General features: G+C 43.3%; 1 protein-coding gene across 4 annotated transcripts in view; it reads left to right on the top strand.

The window, feature by feature from the left end:
• Nucleotides 1-14,869, top strand: part of LOC129822306 (CUE domain-containing protein 1-like) — a 68,167-nt gene that overhangs the window by 49,358 nt on the left and 3,940 nt on the right. For 3 of the 4 annotated variants that reach the window (XM_055880473.1, XM_055880475.1, XM_055880474.1), the window contains exons 3-9: nt 3,767-3,894; nt 5,115-5,241; nt 5,970-6,249; nt 6,566-6,637; nt 12,873-12,962; nt 13,124-13,217; nt 14,615-14,737. In XM_055880473.1, coding sequence (XP_055736448.1) covers nt 3,767-3,894; nt 5,115-5,241; nt 5,970-6,249; nt 6,566-6,637; nt 12,873-12,962; nt 13,124-13,217; nt 14,615-14,737 — 914 coding nt within the window. Of the gene's footprint in view, nt 1-3,766; nt 3,895-5,114; nt 5,242-5,969; nt 6,250-6,565; nt 6,638-12,872; nt 12,963-13,123; nt 14,403-14,614; nt 14,738-14,869 lie in introns of those variants that run through there. The other variant, XM_055880476.1, reaches the window with a different exon arrangement.

Genomic DNA, 14,869 nt, shown 5'->3' with positions numbered 1-14,869 from the left:
ACTTCATAGTACCAAAACATTACCTCATCTAAGGCATAACTCAATTGTCAACTCTATATTCTCCCATCTCAAGTAAACCCCCTCTTCTCCCGACTCCTGGACAAGCTCACTGAGGGGAGTGACTTGCGCACAGACATTGTGGAGCCAAGAGATAATTGGTTCCCCCTTAATCACGCCATCCCTTCACATGGTTTAACAGATACATTCACATATGAAGACAATGTTCCATTCTGACCTCTCCCTTTCTGAAATTCTGCATATTACCAGAGACATGTAAAAGACAAGCCTGACCTCTCCCCTCTGGGCTCCAAGTTACTTTTCTCTAGCTGAGAAGGGAAAGTGCAACTGCCAACAGTATAGTCCAAAGGGAGACATTCTAATGACAAGTATCTCACATAAGCATATTATGTAAATAAAACATCTTATTTATCTATGTTACCCAACTAATTCTGATTCATCCTCCACAATAGAAAAACCAGAAAGATGTACATTCATGTCCTCATTCAGCCACAACTTTGGGAAACGTAGGATTTTACCGTTTTTCAGGTCCTGTTGATAGGATAGTCTCGAGCGGATCTCATCCAGTTTGTTCTCCAGTGTTGCCAGTTGAATAGAGGGCAGTGGTTGTCTATTTGCTCGCCGACCTAGTCACGTCAGGGTTCTGGCTCGCCTGCCTCTCTTTCGCCACAGCTTCCTTTCGAGTCCCGGGGATTAGGGTCTGGTCCGGAGAAAGCAGAACATAGAAATGTTTGTCCAAATCGAGGTTAGTGATTGCTGTTCTGATGTTCCAAAGTTTTCATTCATAGGAAATGATGGTAGAGACCTTATGTACAAAAAAAGTTAAGATCAGCTTAAAAAACGCATGAAATAGCAGAATTGGCCAGGAGCACGTAAGACGGATGCTATCCACTGCATTGTTATCATGTTGGATGTAAAATACTGTAAAATCACCAGGAAAAGAGTAAGGTTGGACGGGATCCACATTTTCATACTGTCATACCCTTTCTGTACCATACTGTCTGTACCATACCATACTGTACCGTACTGTCATAACCTTTCTGTACTGTACCATACTATCATACTCTTTCTGTACCATACTGTCTGTACCATATTGTCATACCCTTTCTGTACCATACTGTCATACCCTTTCTGTACCATACTATCTGTACCATACCATACTGTACCGTACTGTCATAACCTTTCTGTACTGTACCATACTATCATACTCTTTCTGTACCATACTGTCTGTACCATACCATACTGTACCATACCATACCGTCATACCCTTTCTGTACCGTACTGTCTGTACCATACTGTCATACCCTTTCTGTGCTGTACCATACTGTGTACCATACTGTCATACCCTTTCTGTACCATATTGTCTGAACCATACCATACTGTCATACCCTTTCTGTACCATACTGTCTGTACCATACCATACCGTCATACCCTTTCTGTACCATACTGTCTGTACCATACTATACTGTCATACCCTTTCTGTACCATACTGTCTGTACCATACCATACCGTCATACCCTTTCTGTACCATACTGTCTGTACCATACCATACTGTCATACCCTTTCTGTACCATACCATACCGTCATACCCTTTCTGTACCATACTGTCTGTACCATACTATACTGTACCATACTGTCATACCCTTTCTGTATCATACCATACTGTCATACCCTTTCTGTACTGTACCATACTATCATACTCTTTCTGTACCATATTGTCTGTACCATACAATACTGTACCATACTGTCATACCCTTTCTTTACCATATTGTCTGTACCATACCATACTGTCATACCCTTTCTGTACCATACTGTCTGTACCATGTCATACTGTACCATACCATACCGTCATACTCTTTCTGTACCATACTGTCTGTACCATGTCATACTGTACCATACCATACCGTCATACTCTTTCTGTACCATACTGTCATACCCTTTATGTACCATACTGTCATACCCTTTCTGTGCCGTACCATACTGTCTGTACCATACCATACTGTCATACCCTTTCTGTACCATACTGTCTGTACCATGTCATACTGTACCATACCATACCGTCATACTCTTTCTGTACCATACTGTCATACCCTTTCTGTACTGTACCATACTATCACACTCTTTCTTTACCATATTGTCTGTACCATACCATACTGTCATACCCTTTCTGTACCATACTGTCTGTACCATGCCATACTGTACCATACCATACCGTCATACCCTTTTTGTACCATACTGTCTGTACCATACTGTCATACCCTTTCTGTACCGTACTGTCATACCCTTTCTGTACCGTACTGTCATACCCTTTCTGTACCATACTGTCATACCCTTTCTGTACCATACTGTCATACCCTTTCTGTACCGTACTGTCATACCCTTTCTGTACTGTACCATACTGTCATACCCTTTCTGTACTGTACCATACTGTCATACCCTTTCTTTACCATACTGTCTGTACCATACCGTACTGTCATACCCTTTCTTTACCATACCGTCTGTACCATACTTTCATACCCTTTCTGTACCATACTGTCATACCCTTTCTGTACCGTACTGTCATACCCTTTCTGTACTGTACCATACTGTCATACCCTTTCTGTACTGTACCATACTGTCATACCCTTTCTTTACCATACTGTCTGTACCATACCGTACTGTCATACCCTTTCTTTACCATACCGTCTGTACCATACTTTCATATCCTTTCTGTACCATACTGTCTGTACCATACCATACTATCATACTCTTTCTGTACCATACTGTCTATACCATAACATACGGTCATATCCTTTCTGTAACGTACTGAGGTATACGGTATTACTGGAAGTGCCCAAAAAGGACACTATATATTAAAAAAAAAAAATTGGACAACATGGATCTTGATCCAGGAAAGGGATGGATTTGTTTCTGCTGTAACCAAGAAGCTTGATCTTGCCATCTAGCCACTTAGCTAGCAAGTTAGCAAACCAACTGCAAAGCTGGAGCCCTGAGCTGGATGTAATTTATTTGGCACATCTATGATAGTTAACTTATAGTTAGTTATAAGCAGTGGCGTAGCACGCGCTGATGGTAGGATTTTCGGTATTGAAAATCATACCATCTGTATGTCTAAATGCCCCGGTATACAGTATATCACCGAAGCTTAGTGCAAAATTGTTTTATTTAGGAAATATGTTCCCAAGTATTCCCACGCATATATAGAAAGGCATATGTGATCATATCCCAACTGTAATAAAGGTTTGAAATGATTATGTTTTTGTTAAATACTATATCTGTTTGGGATTCTTGCGGTTAATCTGCAGTCTACAAATTATTTATAGTTATGTTCCGACCATCTGCTCAAGGAAAAATTGGCTAATGGCTGAATGTAATTGGGGACCGCTGGTCCACATCCTCTGCTGGCCTACTGGCCTCTCTCCCTACCCTCCTGTTCTTGTTGTAGTCTAGCTATTAACAATAATAAAAAATACATTATGTACCACTACCACATACAGAAAAGAAAGGAACTGCAACCCATCTCATCTCACTAGAATATAAATAGTAAAGGCAGCACTAATGCCTAAAAGTAGTGCTGTTTGTGTGCTCAAGTTTCCGTATCAGACACTAACCCAACCAGCTTCTTTCATTAATCTGAAATTATTTATCTTACTGACATGACTGATTTTAAATGGATAAATGTGTATGAATGTTATTGATCAGGGACATGCTCTATCTTTCTCTTGCTCTCCTCCATTCCCCGGGCCAGGTTCTGGAGAGGACATTAGAACCGGACAGTTCTGACGAGGAACCGCCTCCTGTCTACTCACCGCCCACTTATGACATGCACATCTATGACAGGAAGTACCCAGAGGCCCCGCCCACTCCTCCACCAAGGTAAATTGTCATACTATCAGAGGCTGGAGGGAAAGAGCTATAGGATGTCAAGCTCATTGTAATGACTAGAATGGAAAGAATTGTGTCAAACACATTGTTTCCATGTGTTTGATGTGTTTGGTACCATTTCATTTATTCCATTCCAGCCAATACAATGAGCCTGTCCTCCTATATATCCTCCCACCAGCCTCCTCTGTACTATACTATACAATTCAACAGATCTAAGCATTGCCCAGAGTGGTAATCCTTTAATCCTCTATAGAATATGTGCATCTCAAACATGAACACTGATTACTTTATGAAAGGGAGGAAGGAAGGATGCGTGTTTTAAAAACCCCAACAGGACCTTTTGTTCACATGCAATCCCCTAGCCTGTACTCTTTTTAAAGCCCAGAGGAAGTGGTTCTCTGGGATTTACATGCTCTGAATTAGGAGCAGGGGTCTTTTGATGTCACAGTTTACCACATGCTCTTATTGTAAATCAGTGCTCCGCCTGGTGGCCGTTTTAAGAACTGCAATGCTGTCTCCATCGTGTGTGTGTGTGTGTGTGTGTGTGTGTGTGTGTGTGTGTGTGTGTGTGTGTGTGTGTAATTGGTGCTTGTGTATCACTGGACCTCCATGTATTTGAATTTGCTTCAAGCCCAAGAGTCTATGATTCAAGATCATGTCCACATTTCTTCTGCTTCACACCACCAGCTAAGAGATTCAGTTATTAAATAAAATTTTATTTGTCACATACACATGGTTAGCAGATGTTAATGCGAGTGTAGCGAAATGCTTGTGCTTCTAGTTCCGACAGTGCAGTAATATCTAACAATTCCCCAACAACTACCTAATACTCACAAATCTAAAGGGGTGAATTAGAATATGTACATGTAAGTATATGGATGAGCGATGGCCGAGCGGCATAGGCAAGGTGCAGTAGATGGTATAAAATACAATATATTAAAGTGGCATTATTTAGTATTTATTTAGTCAGTTATTTATTTCTTGGACTGTACAAAGTAATGTGTTAAATGTGGTGACTGCTGCTCAAAGATGATTTTATTGTAAAGACAAACAGACATGAATAATTATTTGTGTTTTCATGCATTGCTTACTTTTCACAGCATCAGTACGCAATGTATGATGTGTGCATTTAGTTTAAATCTAGTATCACATGGCATATGAATCTCTATCTAGTCTGACCGTAACCTTTTTTTGACCCTTGTCTGACCTAGGTTCGAGGCTCAGCCACCTCCAGGTCACCGGCAGGTCCGCAGCTACAGGAACTGGAATCCGCCATTGCTTGGCAACCTTCCAGATGATTTCCTGCGGATCCTACCACAGCAACTGGACAGTATACAGGTACACAGTAGATGTGAAGAAAACCACACACACAAAAACATTAGCACTATGACAAAAAAAATATCCCCCTTTTTTCTCCCCAATTGGTAGTTACAGTCTTGTCTCATCGCTGCAACTCCCGTACGGACTCGGGAGAGGCGAAGGTCGAGAGCCGTGCGTCCTCCGAAACCCAACCAAGCCGCACTGCTTCTTGACACAATGCCCACTTAACCCTCAAGCCAGCCGCACCAATGTGCACTGCGCCCGGCCCGCCACAGGAGTTGCTAGTGCGCAATGGGACAAGGATATCCCTGCTGGTCAAACCCTCCCCTAACCCGGACGACGCTGGGCCAATTGTGCGCCGCCCCATGGGTCTCCCGGTTGTGGCCGGCTGCGACAGAGCCTGGACTAGAACGCAGAATCTCTAGTGGCATAGCTAGACCTCTGCACCACTCGGGAGGCCCCTATTTATTTTTATTTTACCTTTATTTAACTAGGCAAGTCAGTTAAGAACAAATTCTTATTTTCAATGACGGCCTAGGAACAGTGGTTAACTGCCTTGTTCAGGGGCAGAACAAGAGATTTTTACCTTTTCAGCTCGGGCATTCCGGTTACTAGTCCAACGTTCTAACCACTAGGCTACCTGCCGACCCATAATGACATCATCATTAACAGCAGAGTGACATCCTGCTTACAGAAATCAATAGCAACTAAATGAAACCTCTCTTTCTCCATCTCTCCTCCTATAGGGCTCACAGAGCAGTCTGTCCCAACCTTCTTCCTCCTCCTCTCTGTCCTCCGTCGCCCAGCGGACGGCCCAGGGAGGTATCTCCAGGCCAGGGGCTGGTGGAGCCCTAGGGGCCCCTGGAGGGCCAGGTGGTGCCGAGGGCGTGGAGGTGGCAGGCACAGAGCAAGAGCGTAAACTGAAACAGTACCTGGATGATGAGCGCATCGCCCTGTTTCTCCAGAACGAGGAGTTCATGAGAGAGCTGCAGCGCAACCGCGAGTTCCTCGTCGCCCTGGAGAGAGGTGTGTGTGTGTGTGTGTGTGTGTGTCACACACAGATATGCATACATGGTCACCTGCACGATATACTGTAACACACTGAATACATGTTCAGGACACAGTATTCTAGTACAGTAGTGAAGTTTATGCTTTCCACGGAGCAAGTCAGCCACTGTTGAAAATGCTCCTCTCTCTTTCATGATATGCTAGTTACAAAGTCCCTTTTGTATCTTATGATGCTTTATCCTACAATAGTATACATTTGGGAACCATGTCCCACTTCATAAATGTTTCTTAGTGTCCCGTGTTGCATCATAACATCCAGCTCTCTCTGTTTTAGATCGCTTGAAGTATGAATCAAAGAAATCCAAGTCCAATCATTCATCCACTTACATGGAGAATTCCACAGCAGGTAGATATCATTCATAAGCTTCACCAGTAAATGTGTGTGTGGGTGCGCATTCTTTTTCAAACACACAATAGGCCTACACATTTCAATGACTTGGTTTGTTTTGATAACTTCACTTTATCACATCCCATATCTAACCACCTATCTTTTTTTTTACTTGCTAAGACTGGGTTTGGTGAAATCTTCTCCAAGTAGTTGTTGACATGATAAATAGCTTTCTATTATTAATGATTAATTTAGTATTTTATTAGGATCCCCAATTAGCCACTGCCAGGAAACAGTAATATACATAACATTACATAATAATATCAAATAGATTTTTTAAAATGTCTGTCGTTTCACAGTCCCCGTCGTTCCGTAAGGTTTTCTTTTATCTGTTTTTTTATTTGGTTGTATTGCTAGCTTGAGTTACCTAGGTCATGGCTGTATTTAATACTGTGCATTTCCCAGCCTCTGTTCTGGTCCTGGGGACTGTGAAGAGACCTCTGGCTGAATGTCTTGTTTGGTACCGATGAGTCTCCTAACGGTGTGCCAACTGCTTGAACAGACAGTTCAGTACCTTTTTAACCCACCATCACCTCCCACAAAGACCAATAGTGATGCAGTCAATCTCTCCTCAACTTTTACATGCTGACATTCACCCTCCATGTATATCTTCATGGAAAACATGCTGCTCTGTTCTGGAACCAATTGCAATCCAACTCATCCCAAACCATCTCAATGGGGTTGAGGTCGGGTGATTGTGGAGCCCAGGTCATCTTACTCCACCACCCTCCTTCTTGGTCAAATAGCTCTTACACAGCCTGGAGGTGTGTCGGGTCATTGTCCTGTTGAAAAACAAATTATAGTCCCACTAAGCGCAAACCAGATGGGATGGCGTATCACTGCAGAATGCTGTGGTAGCCTTGCTGGTTAAGTGAATTCTAAATAAATCACTGATAGTGTCACCAGCAAAGCACCACCAGACCATTACACCTCCTCCATGCTTCACAGTGGGAACTACACATGCGGAGATCATCCATTCACCTACTCTGCGTCTCACAAAGACATGGAGGTTAAAATCAAAAATCTCAAATTTGGACTCATCAGACCAAAGGACAGATTTCTACCGGTCTAATGTCCATTGCTCATGTTTATTGGCCCAAGCAAGTCTCTTCTTCTTATTGGTGTCCTTTAGTAGTGTTTACTTTGCAGCAATTCGACCATGAAGGCCTGATTGAATCAGTCTCCTCTGAACAGTTTATGTTTAGATGTTTCTGTTACTTGAACTCTGAAGCATTTATTTGGACTGCAATGTCTGAGGCTGGTAACTCTAATGAACTTATCCTCTGCAGCAATAGTAATTCTGGGTCTTCCTTTCCTGTGGCGGTCCTCATGAGAGTCAGTTTCGTCATAGCGCTGGATGGTTTTTGCTACTGCACTTGAAGAAACTTTCAAAGTTCTTGAAGATTTCAGCATTTGACTGATCTTCATGTCTTAAAGTAATGATGGACTGTCGTTTCTCTTTGCTTATTTGAGCTGTTATTGCCATAATAATCTCTCTTGGATCTCGAATCCAAGATGGCGTAGCAGTCAGATGTCCTTTGTCCTCGTCTTGTCCCGTGTATATATATTTTATATATTTTTCTTCGCATATCTTTTTATATATATATTCTTTTCTTCTTAAAAACTCAACTTCAAAACACTCTCCTGCAACCCACCTCACCAAATGTGGTGCGGATCTGTTTTTTTTCTTCCTCAAAAGTATTATTCACCTCGTATCCGAAATCTACAACAGAAGCTAACCAGAAGTTAGCCAGCTCACAAGCTAACGTTAGTAGTTCAGCTAACCACAGCTAGCGCTCATCAGCTATCCTTTAGCTCGGAAAACTATTGCCAGTTTTGTACAACGCGACTCAGACCAGAGCATACCAGACCTATTTTCTCTCCATATCCCCGGATTTTTACCGCAAGCTCTGGACATTTACACCTGGATCTTGCAGCTAACTAGCTGCTATCCGAGTGACTATCGGCTAACATCAATTCCGGAGCAAACACCAATTATCCCGGAGCTAGCCAGCTGAAGAGTTCCATCAGCCACTCCTGGGCTACAATCACCTATCCGGACCCGTTTTACTGCCGATGCGGAGCCCCACCGGGCCTTCACGACTGGGATGCCGACGTTATCTGCCCGAGGGAGTATTTCAACTGGCCCCTCCATCGCGACGTAACCTGAACGTCCATATACTAACTGCGGCCCGCTAATCGTTAGCTGTCTTGAGCATATCGGCTGCTATCTGAACAGGTCTATCGAACAATCTTCTTAGGCCACTATAACTATTTTGACAATTGGATTGGTCCCCTCTACCACACGGAACCCCACTAATCTACCGACGGAATTGCACGGCGTGGCTAAAAACAGACCTCCATCTTCTGCTAGCTTGCTACCCATGACTAGCTGTCTGAATCACGAAGCTAGCACCAGTTAGCAAACACAATTCTACAACTCACAACCTCTCTTTCGCCACCGCCATCCGGCTTGGATTCTCTGTCGACACGACCACGTCTGGTCTGCAGACAAATATCCCATCCGCTGTGCCCTCAACAGGCCTCCGTCTGAGCAGACCCCCTCCGTCTGAGCAGACCACCCCCCCGGGCTACTAACTTTAAACGCCGCGGGCTAGCTTAGTGGAGGCCTCACTGCTCCATCTACGGCTGCCCCCTGGACACTATGATCACTCGGCTACATAGCTGATGCCTGCTTGACTGTCCATTAATTCACGGTACTCCATTCCGTTTATTTGTGTTTTATCTGTCGGCTCTGTGCTTTAACTCAGGATCTGTGTGTAGTTAATCCGACCCTGTCTGCCTGGTCGTCGCCATTTTTACCTGCTGTTGCTGTTAGCTGACTAGCTGCTGTTATCTCACCTGTTGTTTTAGCTAGCTCTCCCAATCAAGACCTGCAATCACTTTATGCCTTATTGTATGTCTCTCTCAAATATCAATATGCCTTGCATACTGTTGTTCAGGCTAGTTATCATTGTTTTGGTTTGCAATGGACCCCATAGTTCCACTCTCCGTACCTCTGATACCTCCTTTGTCCCACCCCCCACACATGCGGTGACCTCACCCATTGAGACCAGCATGTCCAGAGATACAACCTCTCTTATCATCACCCAGTGCCTGGGCTTACCTCCGCTGTACCCGTGCCCCACCATACCCTGGTCTGCACATTATGCCCAGAACCTATTCTACCACGCCCATAAATCTGCTCCTTTTATTCCTTGTCCCCAACGCTCTAGGCGACCAGTTTTGATAGCCTTTAGCCGCACCCTCATCCTACTACTCCTCTGTTCCTCGGGTGATGTGGAGGTAAACCCAGGCCCTGCATGTCCCCAGTCACCCTCATTTGTTGACTTCTGTGATCGAAAAAGCCTTGGCCTTATGCATGTCAACATCAGAAGCCTCCTCCCTAAGTTTGCCTTACTCACCGCTTTAGCACACTCTGCCAACCCTGATGTCCTTGCCGTTTCCGAATCCTGGCTTAGGAAGGCCACCAAAAATTCAGAGATTTCCATACCCAACTATAACACTTTCCGTCAAGATAGAACTGCCAAAGGGGGAGGAGTTGCAATCTACTGCAGAGATAGCCTGCAAAGTTCTGTCATACTTTCCAGGTCTATGCCCAAACAGTTCGAACTTCACGGGTGCACCTCAGCCACGCTCAAGGTACTAAACGATGTCATAACCGCCATCGATAAAAGACATTACTGTGCAGCCGTCTTCATCGACCTGGCCAAGGCTTTCGACTCTGTCAATCACCATATTCTTATCGGCAGACTCAGTAGCCTCGGTTTTTCTAATGACTGCCTTGCCTGGTTCACCAACTACTTTGCAGACAGAGTTCAGTGTGTCAAATCGGAGGGCATGTTGTCCGGTCCTCTGGCAGTCTCTATGGGGGTACCACAGGGTTCAATTCTTGGGCCGACTCTTTTCTCTGTATACATCAATGATGTTGCTCTTGCTGCGGGCGATTCCCTGATCCACCTCTACGCAGACGACACCATTCTGTATACTTCCGGCCCTTCCTTGGACACTGTGCTATCTAACCTCCAAACGAGCTTCAATGCCATACAACACTCCTTCCGTGGCCTCCAACTGCTCTTAAACGCTAGTAAAACCAAATGCATGCTTTTCAACCGTTCGCTGCCTGCACCCGCACGCCCGACTAGCATCACCACCCTGAATGGTTCCGACCTAGAATATGTGGACATCTATAAGTACCTAGGTGTCTGGCTAGACTGCAAACTCTCCTTCCAGACTCATATCAAACATCTCCAATCCAAAATCAAATCTAGAGTCGGCTTTCTATTCCGCAACAAAGCCTCCTTCACTCACGCCGCCAAACTTACCCTAGTAAAACTGACTATCCTACCGATCCTCGACTTCGGCGATGTCATCTACAAAATAGCTTCCAATACTCTACTCAGCAAACTGGATGCAGTTTATCACAGTGCCATCCGTTTTGTTACTAAAGCACCTTATACGACCCACCACTGCGACCTGTATGCCCTAGTCGGCTGGCCCTCGCTACATGTTCGTCGTCAGACCCACTGGCTCCAGGTCATCTACAAGGCTATGCTAGGTAAAGTGCCGCCTTATCTCAGTTCACTGGTCACGATGGCTACACCCACCCGTAGCACGCGCTCCAGCAGGTGTATCTCACTGATCATCCCTAAAGCCAAAACCTCATTTGGACGCCTTTCCTTCCAGTTCTCTGCTGCCTGCGACTGGAACGAATTGCAAAAATCTCTGAAGTTGGAGACTTTTATCTCCCTCAACAACTTTAAAAATCTGCTATCCGAGCAGCTAACCGATCGCTGCAGCTGTACATAGTCCATCTGTAAACTACCCACCCAATTTACCTACCTCACCCCCCATACTGCTTTTATTTATTTACTTTTCTGCTCTTTTGCACACCAGTATCTCTTCCTGCACATGATCATCTGATGATTTATCACTCCAGTGTTAATCTGCTAAATTGTAATTACTCGATTTATTGCCTACCTCATGCTTTTTGCACACATTGTATATAGATTCTCTTTTTTTTTCTACCATGTTATTGACTTGTTTATTGTTTACTCCATGTGTAACTCTGTGTTGTTGTCTGTTCACACTGCTATGCTTTATCTTGGCCAGGTCGCAGTTGCAAATGAGAACTTGTTCTCAACTAGCCTACCTGGTTAAATAAAGGTGAAATTAAAAAAAAAAAAAATATGGACTTGGTCTTTTACCAAATAGGGCTATCTTCTGTATACCACCCCTACCTTGTCACAACACAACTGATTGGCTCAAACACATTAAGAAGGAATTTCCACAAATTAACTTTTAACAATGCACACCTGTTAATTGAAATGCATTATAGGTGACTACTTCATGAAGCTGGTTGAGAGAATGCCAAGAGTGTGCAAAGTTGTCATCAAGGCAAAGTGTGGTTCTTTGAATAATTACAAGTATAACGTATATTTTGATTTGTTCAACACTTTTGTTGGTTACTACATCATTCCATATGTGTTATTTCATAGTTTTGATGTCTTCACTATTATTCTACAGTGTAGAAAATAGTAAAAATAAAGAAAAACCCTTGAATGAGTAGGTGTGTCCAAACTTTTGACTGGTACTGTATATCCTTCTTTGCTGCACATGACCACACAACTGGGCAGTAGTTCAGGTGCGACAAAACATTGACAGACCTCTTCCTATTTTAGAAACCATTTGAGTCTAATTGTTTTGACCATGACAATTTGCTATCTAGGGTTACACCAAGGAGTTTAGTCTCCTCAACTTGCTCAATCGCCACATTATTCAATAATAGATCCTAGATGTTGAGTGGGTGATTTGTCCGAAAAACTATGTTTTTTATTTTGAGATTGCTATTCTTGGCCAATTGAATTACATTTGCATTCCTTCAGGCCTGAGGGCATACACTGTCCTCTAGGCTTAAATTGAAGATGTGGCAGACAGGCGCAAACATCTATTCCTTTATCAACTTCAGCAATTTACCATCCATGTTGTCGGCACCGGGGGCTTGTCCTTATTTATAGATTGCAACAAGTTTGAAGTAAATTGTTGGTTGACTACTCAGGTTCATTATTTGTGCATGTGTGTTTGTACAGTATGTGTGAGCACACGTTGTGTGTGTGTGTGTGTGCATAACATGTTTATGTTTGTCTTTTACAACTTCTTTCTTTGTTTCCAGGAGAGCACTGTGCGTCAGGGTCGATGGAGGCTTGTACTGCTGTGTCAGATGACGCCATGTTTAGAGACAAACTCAAACACATGGGCAAATGTAAGGCAACCTCTACACATGATTACCATCCCGTGTCTCTCTGGCAATGGCTTGTTAACTAACTCAATCAAGAGAACAGCATACTTAGGCAAACCCTTTTTACAATCCTTTGTTCTGGTCATTTATTTTGTGATGATACTGTTGTTGTCTCTCCCACCTAGCAACAAGAAAGAAGCTGTTTGAAATCGCCAGATCATTCTCTGACAAGACAAAGAGAAGAAAGTTAAAAAGAAGAACGCTCCTGAAGCACCAGTCGTATCCTTCATTGCCAGTCGATTCTAATTTCCAATTAGAAACATTGGATGGGTTCCATTTAGCAGTGTTGGCTTTTTATAGAACTCAATGATCACGTACCACATACTGTATAATACAGATGTCCAGTGCCATTGTAAAGTTTTTAGACCCCTTTTGTTAGGTTACAGCCTTATTCTAAAATTGATTCAATTGTTTTTTTTCCCTTATCAATCTACAGACAATAACTCATAATGGCAAAGCAAAAACAGTTTTTAGACATTTTTTTATTTATCAATAATAAACATCAGAAATATCGCATTTACATAGGTATTCAGACCCTTTACTCAGTACTGTGTTGAAGCAGCTTTGGCAGTGATTACAGCCTCGAGTCTTCTTTGGAATGACTCTACAAGCTTGGCACACCTGTATTTGGGGAGTTTCTCCCAGTCTTCTCTGCAGACCTCAAGCTCTGTGAGGTTGGAGTGTTTTCAGGTCTCCAAAGATGTTGGATCGGGTTCAAGTCCGGGCTCTTGCTGGGACACTCAAGGACATTCAGAGACTTGTTCCGAAGCCACTCCTGCGTTGTCTTGGCTGTGTGCTTAGTGTCGTTGTCTTGTTGGAAGGTGAACCTTCGCCCCAGTCTGAGGTCCTGAGCACTCTGGAGCAGGTTTTCATCAAAGATCTCACTGTACTTTGCTCTGTTCATCTTTGCCTCGATCCTGACTAGTCTCCCAGTCCATGCCGCTGAAAAACATCCCCACAGCATGATGCTGCCACCACCATGCTTCACGGTAGGGATGGTGCCAGGTTTCCTCCAGACGTGAAGCTTGCCATTCAGGCCAAAGAGTTCAATCTTGGTTTCATCAGACCAGAGAATCTTGTTTCTCATGGTCTGAGAGTCCTTTAGGTGCATTTTGGCAAACTCTAAGCGGGCTGTCGTGTGCTTTTTCCTGAGGAGTGGCTTCCCTTTGGCCTAATTGGTGGAGTTCCAAACTTATTCCATTTAAGAATGATGACTTGCCTAGTTAAATAAAGGTTACACAATGATTGAGGCCACTGTTCTCAGGGACCTTCAATGCTGCAGAAGTAATCAAGTTGTAGAAGCATCTTAATAAGGATGATCAATGGAAACAGGATGCACCTCAGCTTCATTACATCAGCTTCATTACATAAGGTATTTCTGTTTGTTATTTTATTTTATATAAATGTTCTTAAAAAATCTAAACCTGTTTTCGCTTTGTCATTATGGGGTATTCTGTATAGATTGCTGAGGAAATTTGTTTTTTTAATCCGTTTTAGAACAAGGCTGTAACGTAACAAATGTGGAAAAGGGTCAAGGGGTCTGAATACTTTCCGAATGCACTGTATGTATCATATCCAGTCATTTAGGTGTTTTCCTCGACCATATCCCCACTAAGACTGGGCATAGCCAACTCTACAGCCAACCTCCTGGAGGATGTGGAGGGAAGCCCAGAAGATGGCCAGCCCAGAAGATCAGACATTCAGGAAGATGATGTGCCATACAAGGAGCCGTTGTCATGGTGAAAACCTGTGTTCTTCCCTGTTGGGAATTGTATGGCTTTACTCTGTGTAACTACTATAACTGCTCTAATCAAACAACTTTGGTTTTAGAAGTGAGTGGGACATAAGTTTTCATATTTTTGTATTTATTT

The sequence above is a fragment of the Salvelinus fontinalis genome, chromosome 24, assembly GCF_029448725.1.
Source record: "Salvelinus fontinalis isolate EN_2023a chromosome 24, ASM2944872v1, whole genome shotgun sequence".
In the NCBI taxonomy this organism is placed as follows: domain Eukaryota; kingdom Metazoa; phylum Chordata; class Actinopteri; order Salmoniformes; family Salmonidae; genus Salvelinus; species Salvelinus fontinalis.
This window is presented reverse-complemented; position numbering and strand designations above follow the sequence as displayed.